This window comes from Stenella coeruleoalba (assembly GCF_951394435.1).
Source record: "Stenella coeruleoalba genome assembly, chromosome: 19".
Lineage (NCBI taxonomy): Eukaryota > Metazoa > Chordata > Mammalia > Artiodactyla > Delphinidae > Stenella > Stenella coeruleoalba.
The window spans coordinates 55366058-55385390 of NC_137165.1; the positions used below are offsets into that span (position 1 = coordinate 55366058).

Here is a 19333-nt window from a genome sequence, read left to right on the forward strand (position 1 = left end):
CAATGGCATGGCCAGTAAGACGAAGGAGGGCTGGCCACACTTGGGCCACCTGCCCCCAAAGCCCTCCCCTTTACCAGTCAGCCAGCCAGAAGGACTTTGGTCTGGGATGGAGCACACGTTGCCAGGGGAAAAAGTTGCAAAATGATGTTCGAATTAGGCGATGGAAGCATGTAGGGAAAGTGGGCTGGCTTCTCAGCTGTTTTCAGAAAATGCCCATGGTTCTTTTTCCAAGGCAGGTGAGATGGCAATATAAAAGTAATGAAACGTCTGCAGGGCTGTGACCGCTCCAGAGCAAGCAGGAGGGGTGCCCTCGGGGCTGCAGTGGGCCGCCAGGGAGACAGAGGAGAAACGCGCTGTGCCCACAGGTGGAATCTAGTGGCTCTTTGCTCCCAGCAGAAACACCAAAGGGACAGGGAGACTCCACGCGGCTCCGCAGGCACAGTGCCGGGGAGCATGAAATGGAAATGTTTTCGTTTCTTTTAAAATCAGAAGAAATCAATGAACTTTTAGGTTGAAGAAAATTGTTTTAATATGTAATATTAATATATTTGTGCCAACGCAGTCATAGATATTATTTTAAATATATATAGATAGATTTCTTTTTTTTTTTCTTTAATGGAGGAAGGGATCCATGGAAGCAAAGCTGTTTAATACCCAGGAATGTTTAACTGGGTCCTGCAAACCCGAGTTGGCCTTCTCCCTCAGCAGGGCTGCTGACTCCTGTGGTCCACAAGCAAGGAAGCCTCTGAGCTTCCTTTTTATAGCTTCCTCAATAATCTCCCATTCTTCTACCCTTTGCAAGAAGAGCTCAAAAGGAAAAAGAAAAGAAGAAACAAAGAATGCATATGCCTTGGCACCAACTTCACTTTCTCACTGTCTCTAAGTCCCAGGCCTCTCCTTTGTCTTGCTCTCCGCCCTGAGCGGTTCTTTTGAAAGCCTGACCTGGGAAGGGGAAACTGGAATCAACCAGTTGCCCGAACCCCTCTATCCAGTACCCCCCCACCCCTATTACTCAACGTCCGGGAAGGGTGTCGGGCTTCCCGACACCCGGGGAGAGAGGTCCGATGAGGCCTTTGAGAGCGCGGTGCGGGGCCGAGGCTGGAAGGGAAGGCTGGCCGAGAGAGCCGAGGGGCTCTGGGCGCATCCCGCCCCGGCCAGGTTCGAGGTTGGCACTGCTGCTCTCCCGCGGCTCCCGGAGAGGCTGGGCGCCCGCGGCCGCGCAAACGGCTCGTGTTCACGGGGCTCGCTCCCGGGCCTGGCTCGGAGCCGCCGCCGCCGCCGCCCGCCCCCCCTCCCAGGGCGCAGGCTGCTCTTCAGTCGCGGCCACGGGGTAGCGCTCGGCCCCCCTCGCCGCGTCTCCGCCTCCGCCTCCGCCGCGCTCGTCCCCGGCTCACGCGGCCCGCGCAGCTCCCGCTCGGCTCAGGCAGGAGTGGCTCTCCGGACGCCGAGCCCGGGAAGCCGAGGGCGGCGGGTTCTGCGAGCGAGCGGCCGAGGCGGCCGGCGGCGCGGCCGAGGCGCTGGGGCGGGCGCGGCGGCCGCTGCTTCTCCTGCCCGGGAGGTCGGCGCGCGCCGGGCGTCCGAGGAGGCGCCGCGCCCCCGGAGCCGGGGCCGCCCGCCAGGCTCTCCGCGCGCCTCGCCGAGAGCTCCGGCCGGGGAGCGGCGGAGGGCAGAGCCGCTCGGCTCCAGCCTCGGGACAACAGGAGGCTCCGCGTCCGGGCGCCGGCGACAAGCCCTGGTCGCCGAGCCCAGCAGACGTCCCCGCCGCCCCGCAGCCGGAGCGGACATGGGCTCGCGGGGCGGCACGCCGGGCCGCGGGACCCGCAAAGTTTGCTAGCCCGCTGGGCGCGGAGCCGAGGGCGCGCCCGGGCCCGGCGTCCCCTGGAGGGACCGAGAGTCCCCGGATTAGGCGCCAGGGCGGTGGAGCCGAGAGAGGTGGTTCGGCCCCGCCAGATGCCGCCTGCAAAGTTAGAGAGAAGAAAACTTCAGCTCCAGGGAGATTCGGACCGCTATGCTTACCGCGCCTCCCGAACCCGGCGCCCCTGAAGGAAGCCCCGCACCCGCATCTGCCGCCGCACTCGCCTCTCGCGCCGCCCCGGGGGCCCGGCGCCCGGATCGGCGGTGACTGCGTCCGCGCGGAGCACCCAACCAGGGGGCGGGTAGGAGGCGGGCAGGGGGCGGGCAACGTGGCCACGGGAGGAAGTTTCCTGAAGTTGTCGCTTTATTCCGGAGCCCGGCCCGCGACCCGGTCAGATCGGTGAGGCCGCCTTGCCCGGTAGAAGTCGGAGTTGGGGTGCCAAGCGGGGAGGTGCCCCGAGACCGAGAGCGGCTTCATCCTCCTCTTTGCTCGCCCCTCGCCTTCCCGGAGCGCCGCGGGGATCGAACTTGTACTAAAGAAGAGGAGGAAGGGTTGGGGTCGCCAGCGTCTCCCCTCCCCGGCGGATACCGCTCCGGGCCGGAGCCGCGTAGACAGCCTCCCGGGACGTAGCCACGGGGTACCGGACCTCACCAGGATTATAAAACTGTTCGGAAGACCAATCCCCCGAAGAAAAGGCTGGTTGCCATGTGGGGACCACTGATCTGGACTCTGCTGGCCCTGCACCAGATCCGCGCGGCCGGAGCCCAAGGTACAGTGCCACCCCCAGTGGGGCTGGGGAAGGGGCGCGGGAGGGGCGCGGGGAGGGGCGCGGGAGCTCGCTGGCCTCACGGTCGCCTCTGGGACCCCGGGCTTGGCCTGGGCAGAGCCCTCTCCCGGGAGTTTCAGGCCCCTTTCCCCGAGTTTGGGGGCTCTCTTTGGGGGGCTGGAGCGGTCTTGCTGAGACTTGTGACTTCCGAATAAGGGAAGATGGGGGTCCGTGCTGGGAGGCGTCGCTCGTGGAGCCTAAGAGGAGTCGGGGGGGTCGCTACCCCCCCACCCGGGCTGTGGGTGCCCTCGGGCTGGTGTGGGAGGGGCGCGCCATTCCGTGCCGGGCTCAGCGCCCGGCTGCACCCTGCTCCTCAGGCCGGGCTCCTGGGTCCCCGCTCGGTGTCCGCGGGGAAGGGCAAGGCCCTGCCGGGCACGCGCTGGCCGCCCCGGGGCGAGGCAGTGGGGCGGGAGGGCGGCGGGAAGGAGCCAGAGTAGAGCGCTGGGTTCCTGGATGGTCGCCCCGGGAGGGCAGTCTCGGGGCCTGGCCAAGTCTCGGAGCCCGCGCCTGGCTGCCTGGCCGCCTGGCCGGCCGCCGGGGCTGGGGGTGCTTCGCGGTGCTCGCCGGAGGCGAGGTCTGAGGCCCTCTCCTCTCGCGCCCACCCCCCTCCCCTCCCCCCGCCCCCAGACACACTCAGCGTCCCGCCTTTGCCTCCAGCTCCACTGGCCGCTCCAGTGTCTCTGCCGCCGCCGCTCTGACCTGTAGCTGCCTGGCGCAGCCTCAGGGTGGAGAAGGGCTGGTGGGTTTGGGGTGGGAGTGCTGGGAAGGAGGGGGAGGCGTGATCGATCCGCCCTGCCCCCCTCCAGAGGGCGGATGCCCAGACATACCGCCAGTCCTCGGGCAGGTCCCAGCGGGGGAGGGCGGCTGCACCCGTGCCTCCTTCTTGCCTTCGGTGTTCGCAGATCCAGACAGCAGTGCCAGCGGTGTCCGAGCGGCGCCTGCTGGGGGCGGCGGGAGACGAAGCCTGGACTGAGCTCCAGGACTCCCAGGGCTTGGCCTTCCATTCTTCCAGGCTCGGGAGGGGGCCTGGACCCACCCAGGGGGCGCCGGTCTGCGGAGGCTGCAACCTCGAAAGGGCCCCACCCCATCTCTGGAGTCCCAGAGTCGCAGGGACTCCAGTGAGCCCAGCGTCAGGCATCCCAGAGAGGCAAGATCAAACAGATAAAAATAATCAGCTCTCACTCACAGGGTGGCGAGGAGGATTTTACAACGTAATTTGCGTTAAAGCACTTAGAAATTTTGTAACGGGGTCCTGTAAATGTAAGGTAATAAAAGTTATTATTTTTATGATCATCATAAAATCTTCCAGCAGGCAGGGACTTCAGAGGTCGTCTTATTCTAGTAGCCATTTAACAGATGGGAAAACTCAGGTCTAGGGGCATTAGGTGACTTGCCAAAGGCTGCTGGGTGATCTGGGGGCAGGAGTCTGGACTGGGACCAGGTGAGTTCTAAGCCCCTCTCTCCCTGGAACTAGGACCATCTGCAGGTGGGGTGGGCTTGCTGGGACGGGGCCCTTCTTCTAAGGGTCCAGGGGGAACGTGAGGCTGGCAGAATAGAACAGGTTAGGCCTGGGGCATCTCGCAGATGTGTTCTGAGATGTCCATGGGGTCACTAGCTGAAAGCCAGGCGACTGGGAGGACTCTGAGGGGTGTCCGTCTCTATCTGGCTGCTTCTGATTTCATTACTGCACAGACTTCAGTAACCCCTCGATTTCCCTGGGCAGGTGGCTCGTTAGTTCTTGTCCCATCCAAAACCAGGCTTGTAAGGAGTCCCCAGGGCACCTGAAGTTCCTTCCTTCTGGGTCAGCAAGTCGTTTCCATGTCCCACCTCCACACCTGTCCCATCCACCGAAGTCCAAGATTCCACGCGGCCGTCCTGCTGAAGTTCAGGCCAGGCCACCTCCTGTCCTTGTACTTCCAGAGGGAGGGGCTCGCCCTGTCAGAAGTGGTGAAGGTCTCTCTGATTGATTCACTCTCTCTCCCGCTTCTCTTGTTTGCTGCGGGCTTGAGTGTGGCTGCCCAGGTTCCCTGCTGCTCCGTTGTGTTCTCTGGCTCCAGAGAGAGTGTTTTCCAGCATCCATCGGGTACTCTCCTTCCATTTGTCTCCAGGGCGGCAAACCATGCAGAGGATTATGGGAACTTGGTCTCGGCCCAGGTCTGGGGGCACTGTTGCGTGTGTGTCGGGGAAACAGGGTCAAGCATGGGGTTCCAGGGGGTTGTTTCTCGTCTGCTTTGGGGTTAGAGAGTGGAGTCTCTCCTTTGCTTTTGTCTCCATTGGCTTTGCTTTTGAGTTTGAGGCGATGCCGTTAACCCTTTGGGGTGGTTAGAGCCACTGGCACTGTGTGTCACTTCTGAGCCCATGAGCCCCGTTCTCTAATGATGATACAGAGTGAGGGACCAAGCAGTCTTCCTCTCTTGGGACAAACCTCACATTGGCTGCCAGATTTATCCACACAGCCTAGTTTTTTTCAGGTGCAGAACCTGGGTAACACTACCTGTTTATACTGAAAGCTACCATTTGATCGTTTCCCCTGAAACGTGATGTCACACGGTTCCCACTCTTTCCCCGAACTAAGCGCAGGGTGTTGTAAAGAGAGCAGAGCACGTATGAGGATACCAGGTATTCAGGGGGTGCCTAGCAAGTGCCTGGCACGTAGAAGGTGCTTAATAAAGGGTAATTGTTATTTTTGTTGTTATTATGATTCTTTGTACACTATTAGCCAAGGGGCCACGAGGAGTGGTTCCTGGGCACCCACTGAAAAGGCCTTGAATGCCTTTTCCTCACCCAAGACCCTTCTCTGACTCCCTTCTGTGGCCGCATCACCATGACCCAAAGTGGCCCTCCGGCGGTCCCGATCCAGACCCCCAGGCATTCGGATTGGAGGGTGTCTGCATTTTAACAAGCACCTCGCAAGATGTTTCACGTGCCACTGCTGGTGGACATCTCTCGGAGGCTGGGAGGCTGGAAGGAGGGCGGCAGAGCCCAGCCACCTGGTCCAGAAGCTTCTTTCAAGTGAACGGTGCCTGGGGGAGGAACAGAGGGGAGTCTGAGCTGAGGGAACCAGGCAGTGGGAAAACCCTGAACGGAGATTGGGAAGCCCAGCCCCGGAGGATCCCGAGGGCTCCAAACGGAGAAAGTTTACTGCGGGGAGGTGATCACAATAAACGCCAAACAGTACTCAAGGGAGTGGGATGAAAGTTTAATGCTGTGGCTAAGCTATAATAATTAATTACTGACAGCAAAAAATAACTTATTGATCAGGGCTTCATACTCATTACCACAAGGCCGACTGGCGTGCTTGCCTGCGGCTCAGCTGGTACGTGTCAAGAGCCCCCGCCCCATGCGAGGGCGGCCCCAGGGGTGTCCCTGTTCCCTACCTCCCCTTCTCCCAGGGCCAGAGAGGTGGCTCTCGGCCCCAAAAACCCCTCGCCCTCGCCCTGTGCACCCCAGGGCTTCAGCTGGGCAGTCTGGAACATTCTGGCTGTGGATTGATGAGTGACACCGTTTGGTGCTTGTATTGGCCGCAGAAGATCACCCCTGCCTGGGGTGGACAGACTCAGGACCCCCCCACCCAGAGACCAAATCATGCTGGCAGCCTGATACCTGCCTCAGAAACTCTCCCTTTCGTATATTTGTTCGGCAAATATTTATCGACCGCCTCTCCTTTATGTCCTCTGCTGGAAGGCCAAAGTAGGGGCCAGGAACCTTGTTCCGTCAGGGAAGGGAGGCTGGGAAAGAGGCCAAGTCCTTTACAGCAGTTTTCTGTTTAAATAGTGCCTGAACGGCCGACCTTAAAATAATGTGTTAAACTGCATATTGGTATGCACTCGATCTTGTACCACAGGACACAATTGGGCTGTAAGCGAAACGGTAATAGAGAATGAGCTTGTTCTCTGTCCTGAGGACTAACATGATCAGTACATTTGACTTGAAAGAAACATGAAAAATCATCTAGTGCAGTCCCCTGCCTACAAGCCTGGGACGAGTGGCCATGTGGTCTCTGCTTGCATATCCCTGGCGATGGGGGGCTCACTACCTCACAAAACAGGCTGGTTGTTAGACAGTCGTGCTTTATGTTGCTGAACCTCCCTGTGGCTGGTTATCCTAGGATTTGACTGTGGGTGAAGGAGTCCTCTTATTGGCTGGAACCTCGCCCTCCCTGCCCTCTGACTCCTGGCCCCTCAGGGAGTCAGGACACTGAGTTGGAATTGATGCAGGGTGTTAGGGTGCTGCCTGCGGGATTTCCACCCTGGCCCGCCTGGAGCACATTGTTGCAGCAGACAGCCCTGGAGCTGCCTGAAGCGGTGGGAATTAGTCATCATAAATTTGGGGCCTTGGGATGCCAATAGCAACAAATGGGCCAGCAGCAGCCCCACTGCCTGTAACGGAAAGGAAAACAGGCCGGTTGCTGAGACATCCCCGCTACCAACCCCGCCACTCCTCGTCCTCCCACCCACTCCTGTCCTCCGGGGACAGAAGGTGGGGCCAGTGAGTAATGCTGAGCCAGGGACCCACCGGGACTGCTCAGGGTCCTGGAGGGAGGGGAGGGAGGGGCTGCACAGCTTGTCTCATCAGACTCCCCGAGCCAGGTGTCTGGTCCAGAAAGCCCCTCTCTGAGCCCGGGAGCCCCACTGAGGCCCCTCTCCTGCCGATACTGGAGGTGCCAACATGGCAATGGAGATGGCTTCCAGCCTGGTCCTGGCCTTCCTCTATCACTGAGCCACCGGGAGCTGAGGCCCAGTTTCCTCATCTGTAAAATGAGGAAACGGAGTTAAAAATAAGTCTTGTATACCACTCCTCCCAGATGTCTGCACAGCTCAGTCCTTAGTTAATCGGGCCTTTCCTCTGATGTCCCTGATCCGTCCCTAAACACCCTGTAACGTGGCATCTCCAAGCACCCATCCCTGAGCCTGCTTTCCTCTCTGCACAGCCCTCAGCTCCACCTGACATATATTGGCTTGTTTACTGCTGGTCTCTCTCATGTGGGCGGGGCTTTATATTATCCCCTGCTTTATCCCAGCTGCTAGGATAGTGCCTGGCAGATAGAAGGAGCTCAACGAATATGAATTAGTGAACGAAGAATACATCACTGAATGTGTGAATAAGTGAACACTTACCTACGGCGTAAAGCCCTCTGTCATCTGGTCTCTACCTGCTTCTCCAGCTCCTCTCCAGCCGCTCGCCCACTCTCACGGGCCCCTCTGCACATCACTTACGCCCCGTGCCGTGGAGCCTCCACTGCGACGAGCGGCCAAGCCCCTCGGAGATGGGAGCCCTGCCCTCCAGCCTGGGCTTCCGTGGAACAGTGTTTATTTGTTTTAACTTTTTATTTTACATTGGAGTATAGTTGATTAACAGTGTTGCGTTAGTTGCAGGTGTACAGCAAAGTGATTCAGTTCTATATATACATGTATCGATTCTTTTTCAAATTCTTTTCCCATTTAGGTTGTTACACATTGATAATATTGAGTAGAGTTCCCCGTGCTGTATAGTAGGTCCCTGTTGGTTATCCATGTAAAGTATAGCAGTGTGTACATGTCAATCCAGGATAGTGTTTCTGCTGAACCAGGAGCCCTTGCTCAGACTTCCGCGGCCCTGTTCCCAGCCTTCTGCACCTCTGGCCCTGCAGGTGAAGCTGCCTCTAGCAGTAGGGCCTCTGGGTTGGGTCCTTGCTGAATCTCTATCAGCTGAGCCCCATCTTTCGCTGGGGAGGAAGTTGGGAGGACTGGTAGGGGGCTTAGGTAATGCCCCCATCCAGGTGTCCAGGCACCTTTTGAAATACATGAGAGGGGAAGACATGCATTTACAATTAAATACTCTAGCCCGGCTCACTTCCCCTGGCAGCCCATTGGTCAGAGCTGATCACGTGGCCCCACCCAGTGGTCCTTCCCAGGCAAGGGAGCTGGGAAGTGCAGTCTTCTGTGTGCTGTAAAAAGAGCATCTCGACGCGCACTGGTGATGTCGAGCATTCCTAATAACTGCAGAGATGATATCGTGGTCTCTAGAAGAACATTTCTTACAGGGAATCACTTCACCCAAGACAGGGCCGTCCCTAAAGCATTCCCCTCCCTGTCTGTGCTCTTACTTTCCTGCCTTCTGAGGGTTTTTTTCCCTTAAGCTGTTGAGAAGTGGCATGTAGAGGGGCCAGTGCCTTGGAACTGGGCCAACCTGGGTTCCCACTCTGTCAGTTTGGGTTAATCTCTGCTACTTTGCATTCCATCACTTACATGCTCAAGCCCCGTTGGCTTGTTTGTAATACAAGGAGAAGTCAATGAGATGACACGAGCAGAGCACTCGGCATGGAGCCTGACATATCAGAAGCACTTAATAAGCTAATGTAACTATATTTGTGCTTCTGTATTTGCCCCGCCAAAGGGTCTTCAGATTGGGTCTCAGGTTGCATTTTGTTTCCAGATTCTTCCCCTCCATATTTCCCCCGTATCTTCCTCTTGCTTCACTCTCTTTTGCTTCCTCCCCGGTGTAGAAAAATTTGGCCTCCTCTCCCCATGCTAGGCATCTAAAGAGGGGAAGCCAGCTCACAATTGCCACCCAGTTCTTTGTGTCAAGTGCATTACAGTCATTACCCGCCTCTGACCTCCTTCACCTCCAACGTGTGGGTAACCTGAGGCTCAGAGCCATTGCCTGCGCAAGGCCCCACAGCTAGGAAGTCAGGATTTGTACAATAGCCAGGTCATGGAAGCAACGTAAATGTCCATCGACAGACAAATGGGTAAAGAAGGTGTGGTACGTATACAGTGGAATATTACTCAGCCATAAAAAGGAATGAAACTGGGTCATTTGTAGAGACGTGGATGGACCTAGAGATGTCATACAGGGTGAAGTAAGTCAGAAAGAGAAAAACAAATATCGTATATTAACACATACATGTGGAATCTAGAAAAATGGTACAGATGAACTGGTTTACAGGGCAGAACTCGAGATACAGACGTAGAGAACAAACGTATGGACACCAAGGGGGGAAGGGAGGGGGGTGGGATGAATTGGGAGATAGGGATTGACATATATACACTAATATGTATAAAATAGATAACTAATGAGAACCCGCTATATAGCACAGGGAACACGACTTCACTTTGCTGTACAGTAGAAACTAACACGATATTGTAAAACAACTGTACCCCAATAATAATAATAATAAAAGAAGCCAGGATTTGAACCCAGGGCTCTATGGGGCATCTTTCCACTGCCCCCCGCTGCCCTGCACCTGCACCACACCCTTCACTGATATCTTCCCGATGAGAGATGCCCAGCCTGTTGTGCTGTGTGGCCCAGGGGCGGCAGTGGAGTTTGGAAGTCGCCCTGGGAATTCATTCTCTTTCCCCTCCTGACCCTCCTGGTTCTTGCCTCTGCCCCAGTTGTGTCCTCAATGGGCCTTAAGCTGGCAGAACATGAGCAGTCAGGAGGGGAACCCCTTCCTCCCATGCCTCCTCTACTGCTTTCCCCTGTCCCCTCCCTGGAGATGTCTGGGGAGTCTCCTGAGGGTCACCTGGGGCGTTCATGGCTGGCTGGCCAGGGACCGAGCTCTAGAGTCTTCTAAGCTGAATGGGGTGGAGAAAAGCAGCCATTAAACTTGGATGCCATTTAGAAAGCTATTAGTGACCCGCAGGGGTGATGAAATTTTGATGATGTGCTAATCCTGAAAGGAGGAGATATTATTGGCTGTAATGCAGCCCATTCAGGGAGTTCAGCTTCTGGGGTGGACATGGTGACTCTTCAGGGTCCGGGGGCCCCACACCTGGACTCCTCCACAGGGGTGCAAATGTGCAAATGGGGAGGGAGGTGTGTAGCCTAAAGTCTGAGCAGTGACTCCCGCACAACTGCCTTGTCCCATATTATGTGAGCCAGGTCTGCATCTGGTACAGATGCCCCATTCCTTGCTTTGAACGATGAGGGCCAATCCAGCGTCTGCCATCAGAGCGTCCAGGTGGGACAGAACAGGCCTCTAAGGGGCCTGAAACATACACGACTCCTTGAATTCATTTACCCATCATTTTCTGCTTGGATGAACTTAGATCAGTTACATAGCCTATCGGTGCCACAGTTTTTCCATCTGTAAAATGGAGATAACAGTCGTCCTCACCTCACAGGGTTGTGACAAGATTTAATGAGATATGCTAAGCTCTTAGGACAGAGCTCAGTGTATAGCAAACATGGAGTAAGTGTTCATCATTGTCATGGTTGTCATCTCGGTGTCAGCGAAGCAAGGTCAGCTTTGGGCCTACAATTTGTCATGCGCCCTGTCCCCAAATGCCACTGCTCTCTTTCTCTTTCACGGACCTGCCGGTATCCTCTAAACTTCCATTATTAGGGACTTATTTATTTGGTTGAGACATTCCCTGCCTCCAGCTTAAAATGCAGATACGTCACTGAGAACCCACATACTAAGCTATTATCAGCTGTTCAGGCCTTGAGGTGAATGTTTTTACTGGATCCTTTCCTAAAAACTCAAATTTCTGAGGGTAGCGTTCACAGACATCTCATGTGTCTCTTCACCCCAGCCTATGAAGGATTTTGGCCAGAAGGTGTTGGTATTAACCTTATTAGCATTGAAGTTCAGAAACATGAAGAAACTTGCCAAGGTCCCTTGACTTGTAAGAAAGAGACAATGAGAGGAGGTCAGCTGCCTCTTAGATCATTGCTTTTGGTCTGGTCAGAGCCTCCACCATTCAGGAATGGCTGACCATGCTGCTTGGGGATTTGGGAGCTGTTGCATTGGACCACAGGCTCTACCCCAGCTTGGGTGGGTGCAGGGGTAGGGCACGGGCTGTAGGCTGGAATGGCCTCTCCTCTCTCTAAAGCCCTTTCAAGATGCCCCGTCTGCTCTCCCACAGGGTCTTAGTGGTAGCATCTGAATGCTGAGTCCTCTTGCATCTCCCCCTACCCACCCCACTGATAAGCCTTTACCCTCATGGCTTCCCCCACTGGGTACCACCGCCAAGCCCTCCCCAGTCTGGCCCTGTGCACGGCTGCCATCTCACCTCTCCCTCCCCCCACTCCCATCCTCCACCATGCTCACTGCCCACCCCCCCAAGCCATCCGCGCCTTTCCCTCCTGCCTCCCCTCTGCACCCCATCCTCCCACACACCCCTGGGTCCCATGGCTGGAACGCATCCTCCCAGATGCCTCCGAGCCGTCGGGATGCCAGCGGTCTAGATGTCTCCTTTGGCACTTGGCTTTGTGGATTCTGAATTATCTTTTCGTGTGTGTGACTGATTTCTTTAACTACAGACTCCTTGAGTTTAGATTAATAACCCTTCATCAACAAGGAGAGAGGTATGAGACATAAATTATTGTTCGCCATTAATGAAGTTAACCCTTTAAAGCGGGGTGCTGTAGGGTGATAGTAACATCAGAGAGAAGGTAATAGGCTTGTGGGCCTCAGAGGCCACACCCCATTCTCACTGGGTCCAACCTGGCCCCCATGTCCTCCGTGGGAAAAGGTGGGTGCATATGTACAGCATTTCCAAGCGCTTCCGTGAAGGGCTCTCGCAGTGGAGGAGGTGGACACGTGCCCTGGGGGATCTGACCATACGGCCTGAAGCTGCCCGCCATCCTCACAACCTTTTCCTTTTTAACATTTTCCTTTTTAAATGCGTGAAATTTTGCATTTCGTTCCACAGTCTCCCTGAGTTCTATTTTAACACACAAAGGAGATTTTCAAGCCCATTGATGTTGCTGGAAGATGTGGTATGTCTGCCCCCTGGCTTCCTGAACCCCCGAGATAGAGGGCAAAACTTGGCTTTGAAAAACTTGAATGAGGTGATCTCTTGGGTCACATCATCTGTGAGATTCCAAGATGCTTTACACGTATATATTTCAAGCATTTGTATTTAAATGTTTCTGTAACGTTTTATCTACATATCCACTTCGGAAAGTAGTTGTGTCCCAAATGTAATCGACCCCGGGCCACTCTGACCATCCGCCGGGGTGGTCTGGTGCCTTCTAGGTCCCTAGAGGACCCTGCTGCTTAGATGGTTGGCGTTTGCTGGGTATTCCCTTAGCTTCCATACCATTAGTGGGCCTGTGCCCTGGCCTGTCCCTGGGCCCTCCCTCCTTTCCCTTTTAATTTGCACCGGACATGCCACCGAATGCATCAGACATCAACTCTACCACTGTAGCTGTGACTGAAAAAGAGCTGGGGGCGGGGCACGGAGTGAGGGCCTGAAGACTCCCTAGTAAGAGGCACTAGGCTCTGTGAAACTGTGCCCACCGCCCAGGGGTCTTTCTCACTGACGCGCCTCGGTGGCTTCCAGGAGAGCCGAGGTGACCAGAAGCCCATCCTCTAGCAAAGCAGGGCCTTACTGTAACCTGCATCCCAGCGGCAGCTCCACGCCCGGCCCTTGCAGCGCTAACTAAATGTTCCAGATCAACTTCAGCCACCCCCTCCCGACTCCTCTTGAAGCTCTTGGGCTCCTGGAAGCAAAGCCCAGAGCATGCATGCCGTCCCAGACTCCCCCGGGGCAGTCAGCCTTCCCCGCCACGGCTGTTTGTTCCTCTCTGCCCCGGACTGGAGGCAGTGCTTCTGCCCTGAGACAGTGCCCAGCACTCACGCCTTCCTGCTCGGTCAACCTTGAAGCCTCCCCACTCGAGCCGATGCTCACTGGCTTTGCGCAGCTCCCGCCCGGTGGCCCTTGACCTCCCAGTTTGGAACTCCCTGCCCTGGGGGAGCGGCTGTAGGCAGGGGGTGGGCAGGCAGGCCATGGAGGGGCCGGAGCTGCCCGGGAGGCCCCGGGGGGAGTTCCTCATTAGCTCTGGCCCAAGCTCATTACTGAGCTGTGCATCACTGGGTGTCGTCAGGGCGGTAATAAATACGCCGCTGTCAGCGTTGATGTGATTTGCACTAATGAAGAGAAATCAGCCGGGGCGAGAGGAGGTGCCCCTGGCTGCGGCTCCGGGGGCCTACAGAGCGCTGTCCACTGCCCATTCTCCCTGCCCCGGGAAGACAGCGGCCAGGCGCTGTCCACTGCCCATTCTCCCTGCCCCGGGAAGACAGAGGCCAGGGCGTCAGGGAGAAGGAGAGAAGTGTTGGCATCTAACCGCTTTCTCCCGGGGCCTTAGCGGCTGAAGAGCCTAGAAGATGCTGGAAGCCTTCGGGGGGAAAAAGGAGCATTGTTCGGCCCCAGGGAGGGAGGGAGGGAGGGTGTGATGGGGGGCCCGAGCCTCAGCCTGGGCCCTGGGCAGAGGCAGTGGGGATCTGCTGGGTGAACCGCTGTGCTCTTGACGGTTCAGCCTCCCTCACGGGGCCCTGGCTGAGAGCAGCCGCAGGAAGGTACTGGGGAGAAACACAGGCCCATTGTCTGCGCCCCCCTGCCTGCCACCTCGCCTGCCTGCGATGTTAGGATCCATTGTCTCTCCAGGAACTTGGAATGTCCAGCCCCAGGGTGCGGGGAGCAGGCCTCTGACTCCAGCTTCCCCTGTGCCTCTGCTGTGTGAGAGCTCAGGGGCCCTGGACCCGCTGCCTCTGAGATGCTGACACACAGCTGGGGACGAGGGAGCAGCCCCTTCGTGGTGCTAGGCCTTGGGACACCCGGGGACTGAAGAGAGTCCGAACGAAGGAGGGATACCTTTGCATCTGGGGCCTCGGGAGCACATTCTTGGAGCCAGGTGTAACCTGCCTCGTTACGGGAAGTGAGAAGGTGGCCCGGAGCGGTGGGGCTCACACCTGAACCTGCATCGGATCCCCTGAAGGGCTCGCTAGGATGCAGATTCCTGGGCCCCGCCCCCAGAGCATCTGGTCTGGGGGCGGGGCCCAGGAGTGTGAGTGTGTAAACAGGTTCCCAGGTGATGTGCTGCCGCTGGTCCGGGGGCCACACTTTGAGAAGAACGAGCCTAGAGGTTTGAGAATCCGAGGTGCCACACTGGTGGCCATGACGAGCCACTTGTGCTGCGATGGGCTCTGCCCGGTCCCCGCCGCAGAGGACGGTGGTGAAGCTCCATTAGCAGGACCCGTGAAATACGTGCTGCACGTGGGAAGCAGGGACCACCTCCCCTTCCTTCTTCTTTTCTCATCATCAGAAGCTCTTGCTCCCAAAGTCCTTCCTTAAAAGGGAAAGAAAAAAAAAAAAACCAGCCCAGAGGCCTCTTTCCTGGGAAGGGAAGGGCAGGGGGTGACGTCCTCACCGGCTGAAGCAGGTTTTGCTAGAAGCGCCGAGGCAACCCTAATGCGTCCGTGGATAACAAAACCCCTCTTTGCTCTTCGAGCGCTCTCTCAGCATCTACTGGGTGCCAGACACAGGGCCTGGGCTCCAGCACAGGTTAAGGCAGGTCCTGCCTCTCAGATTGTTCATGGTCAAGTGTGGGCATCAGGCATGTGGTCAGTAGTAGAGGACAGGGTGAAGGATGCTATTGCAGGTGGGAACCAGGTGATGGGGGGTGCAGAGGGGTAACCTGAGAATCCTGCCCCAGCGGCGGAGGCTTCCTGGAGGAGGTGACCTTGAAGCTGAGGTCTTCTAGGATGGGAGCTGCCCCCAGCGTCCTTATGGAACATTGGGGGCTTTGTTTTTGTTTTAACGTAATAAACTGTACCTATTTAAAGGGTACAACTGGATTTTTCTTGACACACGTATAACACCTTAAATCATCACCAAAATCTTGATGACACTCATCACCACCAAAAGTTTTCTTGTGCCCTCGGTCACCCCTTTCTTTTCCTTCTTTCTTTTTCAATGAATACATCCCGTTGTTCTAGCCTCATTGTTTGAAAACTTTCTTTTCGCCACTGAATTCTCTCTTCACCTTCATTGAAAATCAGTTGTCCCTACAGGTGCGGGTCTACCTCTGGACACCGTTGTGCTTCGTTTATCTATTTGTCTGTCTTTATTCCGATAGCACGTTGTCATGGTTACTGTTGCTTTGTAATAAGCCTTGAAAGCAGGTACTGTTAGTTCTCTGACTTTGTTCTTTTTCACAGTTGTTTTGGCTATTCTAGGTCCTTTCCATTGCCATGTGCATTTTATATTTTTCTTTATATGACATATGCATTTTAGAATCGGATTTTTAGAAATCCTGCTGGGGGGGCTTCCCTGGTGGTGCAGTGGTTAAGAATCCGCCTGCCAACGCAGGGGACACGGGTTCGAGCCCTGGTCTTGGAAGGTCCCACATGCCGCGGAGCAACGAAGCCCGTGCGCCACAACTACTGAGCCTGCGCTCTAGAGCCCGTGAGCCACAACTGCTGAGCCCACGTGCCGCAGCTACTGAAGCCTGCGTGCCTAGAGCCCGTGCTCTGCAACAAGAGAAGCCAGCCACAGTGAGAAGCCCGCAGACCGCAACAAAGAGTAGCCCCCCCGCCGCAACTAGAGAAAGCCCGCGCGCAGCAGCAAAGACCCAACACAGCCAAAAAATGCATTCATTCATTCATTCATTCAAAAAAACACTCTGCTGGGACTTTTGAATTGCATTGATAAACAGATCAAGTTGAAGGGTGTTGATATCTGACCGCATCGAGTCCTCCGGCCCGTGAACATGGGCTGTCGCCCCATTCTTTAGTTCTTTGACTTCTTCTCAGCAACACGTTGTGGGTTTCACAGTACATGTTTTGTACATCGTTTGTCAGATTTATCCCTAAATATTTCAGATTTTTGATGCCACTGTAAATGCTCTTTTAAATTGCGACTTCCAGTGGTTTGTCTGCAGGATATAGGAACACAGCGGGTTTTGACTCAGCTCAGTGATTGGTTCTAGTAGCTTTTCTGTAGAGTCCATCAGATTTTCTGCACAGATGATCAGGTTGTCTCCAAAGGCACAGCTGAACTACTTTTCCAACCTGGATCCCTTTCATTTCTCTTTCTTGACCTGTTACACTGATGAGACCCTGCCTGGGGCCTTTGTTTTCATCCCTTGCGTTGCTAAGCAGCACTTACGGGGAGCAGATGCCCGCCTTCGTGGTGGCTTCACCAATGAGGTCAGATTGTGCTTCCTCCCGTGCCCCCCACCCTGGGTGCTTACGCCCAGCCGCACGTGCACTCTTTGGCATCAACCAGCCTATAGAACCTCTGCAGGCTTCAGGAGGGGAGCAGGAAACAAAAGCACAGTGACTCTCTTGTCTCTGTGTGTCCACACGTGTGATGAGCACGTGCATTTGGGGGGGTGTCTTCCTCCCCAGACCCCTCCTCTAGCCGAGTCCTGGAGCCTCCTCCCTAAGGGGCAGTAGGTGAGCTAGAACTGTAGGGCAACTCAGAGAACCACTAAGGTCAGATTACAAAGGGCTACCCATTTCACAGAGGAGGACATGGGGCCAAGGGACCCAATGAGGTGTCCTAGTCACAGGGCTTCTGAGCTTGGGATTTCAGGTACCCTTTGCAGGGTCCATCCCGTGGCAAGTGTTGGCATTTTGGTTTTCACCTTAGCTGAAAAGCTAGCCTCTGGCAGGACTGCGATTCCTCTGAACCCTCTTTCTCAGCTCCAACTGAGCTACGGGGATGGTCACAGCAGCTGAATTGGGACATGGGAGAGCTGCAGCCAGCTGGGGTCCAGGGGGTCTGGGTGCAGACAGCCACGGAGCAGACAGGGTCTTTGCCAGGTGGAGGGGGAGGGAGGTCAAGAATCAGCCACAGGACTTCCCTGGTGGCGCAGTGGTTAAGAATCCGCCCGCCAATGCAGGAGACACGGGTTCGAGCCTTGGTCCGGGAAGATCCTACGTGCCGCAGAGCAACTAAGCCCATGTGCCACAACTACTGAAGCCTGCATGCCTAGAGCCCGCGCTCCGCAACAAGAGAAGCCACGGCAATGAGAAGCCCACTCAAGGGAGAGCAGCCCCCGCTCGCCACAACTAGAGAAAGCCTGCGCATAGCAACAAAGACCCAACGCAGCCAAAACTAAATAAATAAAATGAATAAACTCATATATATATAAAAAAGAATCAGCCACAGGTGTGGATTTGGAAGAGGGGCCAGCCTCTCACATTTCCTCCCATAAGCCGCAGGGTCTCCTGGAGTGTGATGGGCTTGAATAGCCCTTTATGGGGTTGAGAGTCAGCTCTTAGAGCCCCCTGCCCAGACGTTCAGCCTAGGCTCCCCTCTGCTACCCCCGCTCTCAGCCCCAGACACACAAGGCAGCTTATCTCCCAGACAATGAGCTTTTGGAGTCAGGGCGTGATAACAAGAGGTCCCACAGACCGAGCCTTTGCCACGAGCCAGACGCAGATTGTCTGGTCCTCTGGACAAGCCTGTGCGGCAGCATACTTTCCCCACTGTACGGATCAAGGAACTGAGGGCTCACCCCGTGCCCACCGTGCTCCTGACCCACCTGCCAAGGACTCTGCCAGCCTGTCGCAGCCTCTGCCCGTGACTTTGTGTTCATTGCCCCCGAGAGCAACCCCTGCCCCTGGGGACCCCAGGCTCCAGCCCTCTCCAGCAACCTGGGGTCTCCAGGCCTGTTTCCACATGGAACAGGACACTGGAGCACCCCAGACCTCAACTCCTACGGAAGGAGCCATCGCTGAAAAAATGCAGTCGAGATGTACAGTCACCATTGTCATCATCCCGTATTTGGTTGAACCTAAGACATCACTTGTAAGACACATCATTATTTTATGTGCCACTGAGAAAGAAAAAAATGCGGCCATTTCATCTGCAGTAAGATGCGTTCTGACTACAGAGATGTAAAAATGCATTTGGAATCCCTGAAATTGGATAACAGCCGTGATTTATCTAATGCTGCCCTACCCCCCGCCAGGTTCCGTCCTGAGGGTCCTGCATGTATTAATGCATTTTACCCTCACAGCAACCCCCTTCGTTTGGATCCGACCATTGTCTCAACCACAGAACGGGCCAATAGAATCGATCCAGAAAATTTAAGATGCTCATCTGGGCGGTGCTCATGGATTGGCCAACATCGTGGAGATTCCCCTGGGATCCTGGGCCCCAGCCAGCACTTAACTCTGTCAACTGGGCCCAGGAAGGCCACCATGGAGAAGGGCTGCAGGGTTAAGAGGCCACCCCAGTGGACTGAATGCTGCCCTCTCCAAACTCATGTGTGCATCAGAAAACTCTGGGGACCCACCATGGACCAGGCTCCCCAGGCTCAGACCCCTGGGTTTGCCTCCAGGGCTCTAGAACACTCTCCCCTCCCCCATCACCATCTTCCTGGCACATGCTGGGCCTGATGAAGTCTCTCCCCGTCCTGCCCCGGGCTCCGCATTCCTCCCGAAGCTCCGCCTGATGCCAACACCTGTCTCCTGGGGGACAGTGGCCCCAGAGGAATGAATGTCTGGCTTCGGTTCCTCCCCAGGCCTCCCCTCTGAGCTGGGACTTGCAGGCCGGGCCAGAGCTTCTGAATCAACTCCACTTGGCTCTCTCCTCCCCTGTGGCCAACCCCGAAAGCCCAGTGGAGGGCTCGGCTCTAATTACACGAATCCCTGAGACAGGCTGGCACAGCTGAGCACCCTGCATCCGCCCAGCCCTTGGGTGTTGGGTGGTGTTGCTGGTGGTTTCCATGGAGAAGCCGAGGCCCAGAAGACAGCTGGCCTCTCTCCACCCCTCCCCAGCCTTGGCCAACCCATGAGTCTGTTCTAGGCGCCCCCTGAGACACCATTCTGGGGTGTTACCTCCCCGGCCCTCAGAAGGTCCTTCCTCATGCCTTGACTGTCCAGAGGTTTCCATGTGTGGAGGTGTGGGCCAGCGCTGGCCTGCCCA

The 19333-nt window shown here is 56.2% G+C and overlaps 2 protein-coding genes across 2 annotated transcripts in view; one reads left to right on the plus strand and one right to left on the minus strand.

Moving 5' to 3' along the window:
• Positions 1 to 1313: 1313 nt before the first annotated feature.
• Positions 1314 to 2332, minus strand: LOC307177821 (uncharacterized protein; the record flags this gene model as incomplete). The annotated part of the gene is made up of 3 exons (XM_079905250.1): positions 1314 to 1957; positions 2080 to 2216; positions 2265 to 2332. The coding sequence occupies 3 exons, from the start codon at positions 2330 to 2332 to the stop codon at positions 1314 to 1316; spliced, it is 849 nt and encodes a 282-aa protein (XP_079761376.1).
• Positions 1950 to 19333, plus strand: part of SDK2 (sidekick cell adhesion molecule 2) — a 263746-nt gene continuing 246362 nt past the window's right edge. Inside the window, exon 1 of the mRNA XM_079904193.1 lies at positions 1950 to 2624. Coding sequence (XP_079760319.1) covers positions 2561 to 2624 — 64 coding nt within the window. The 5' untranslated portion in view covers positions 1950 to 2560. The remainder of the gene's footprint in view (positions 2625 to 19333) is intronic.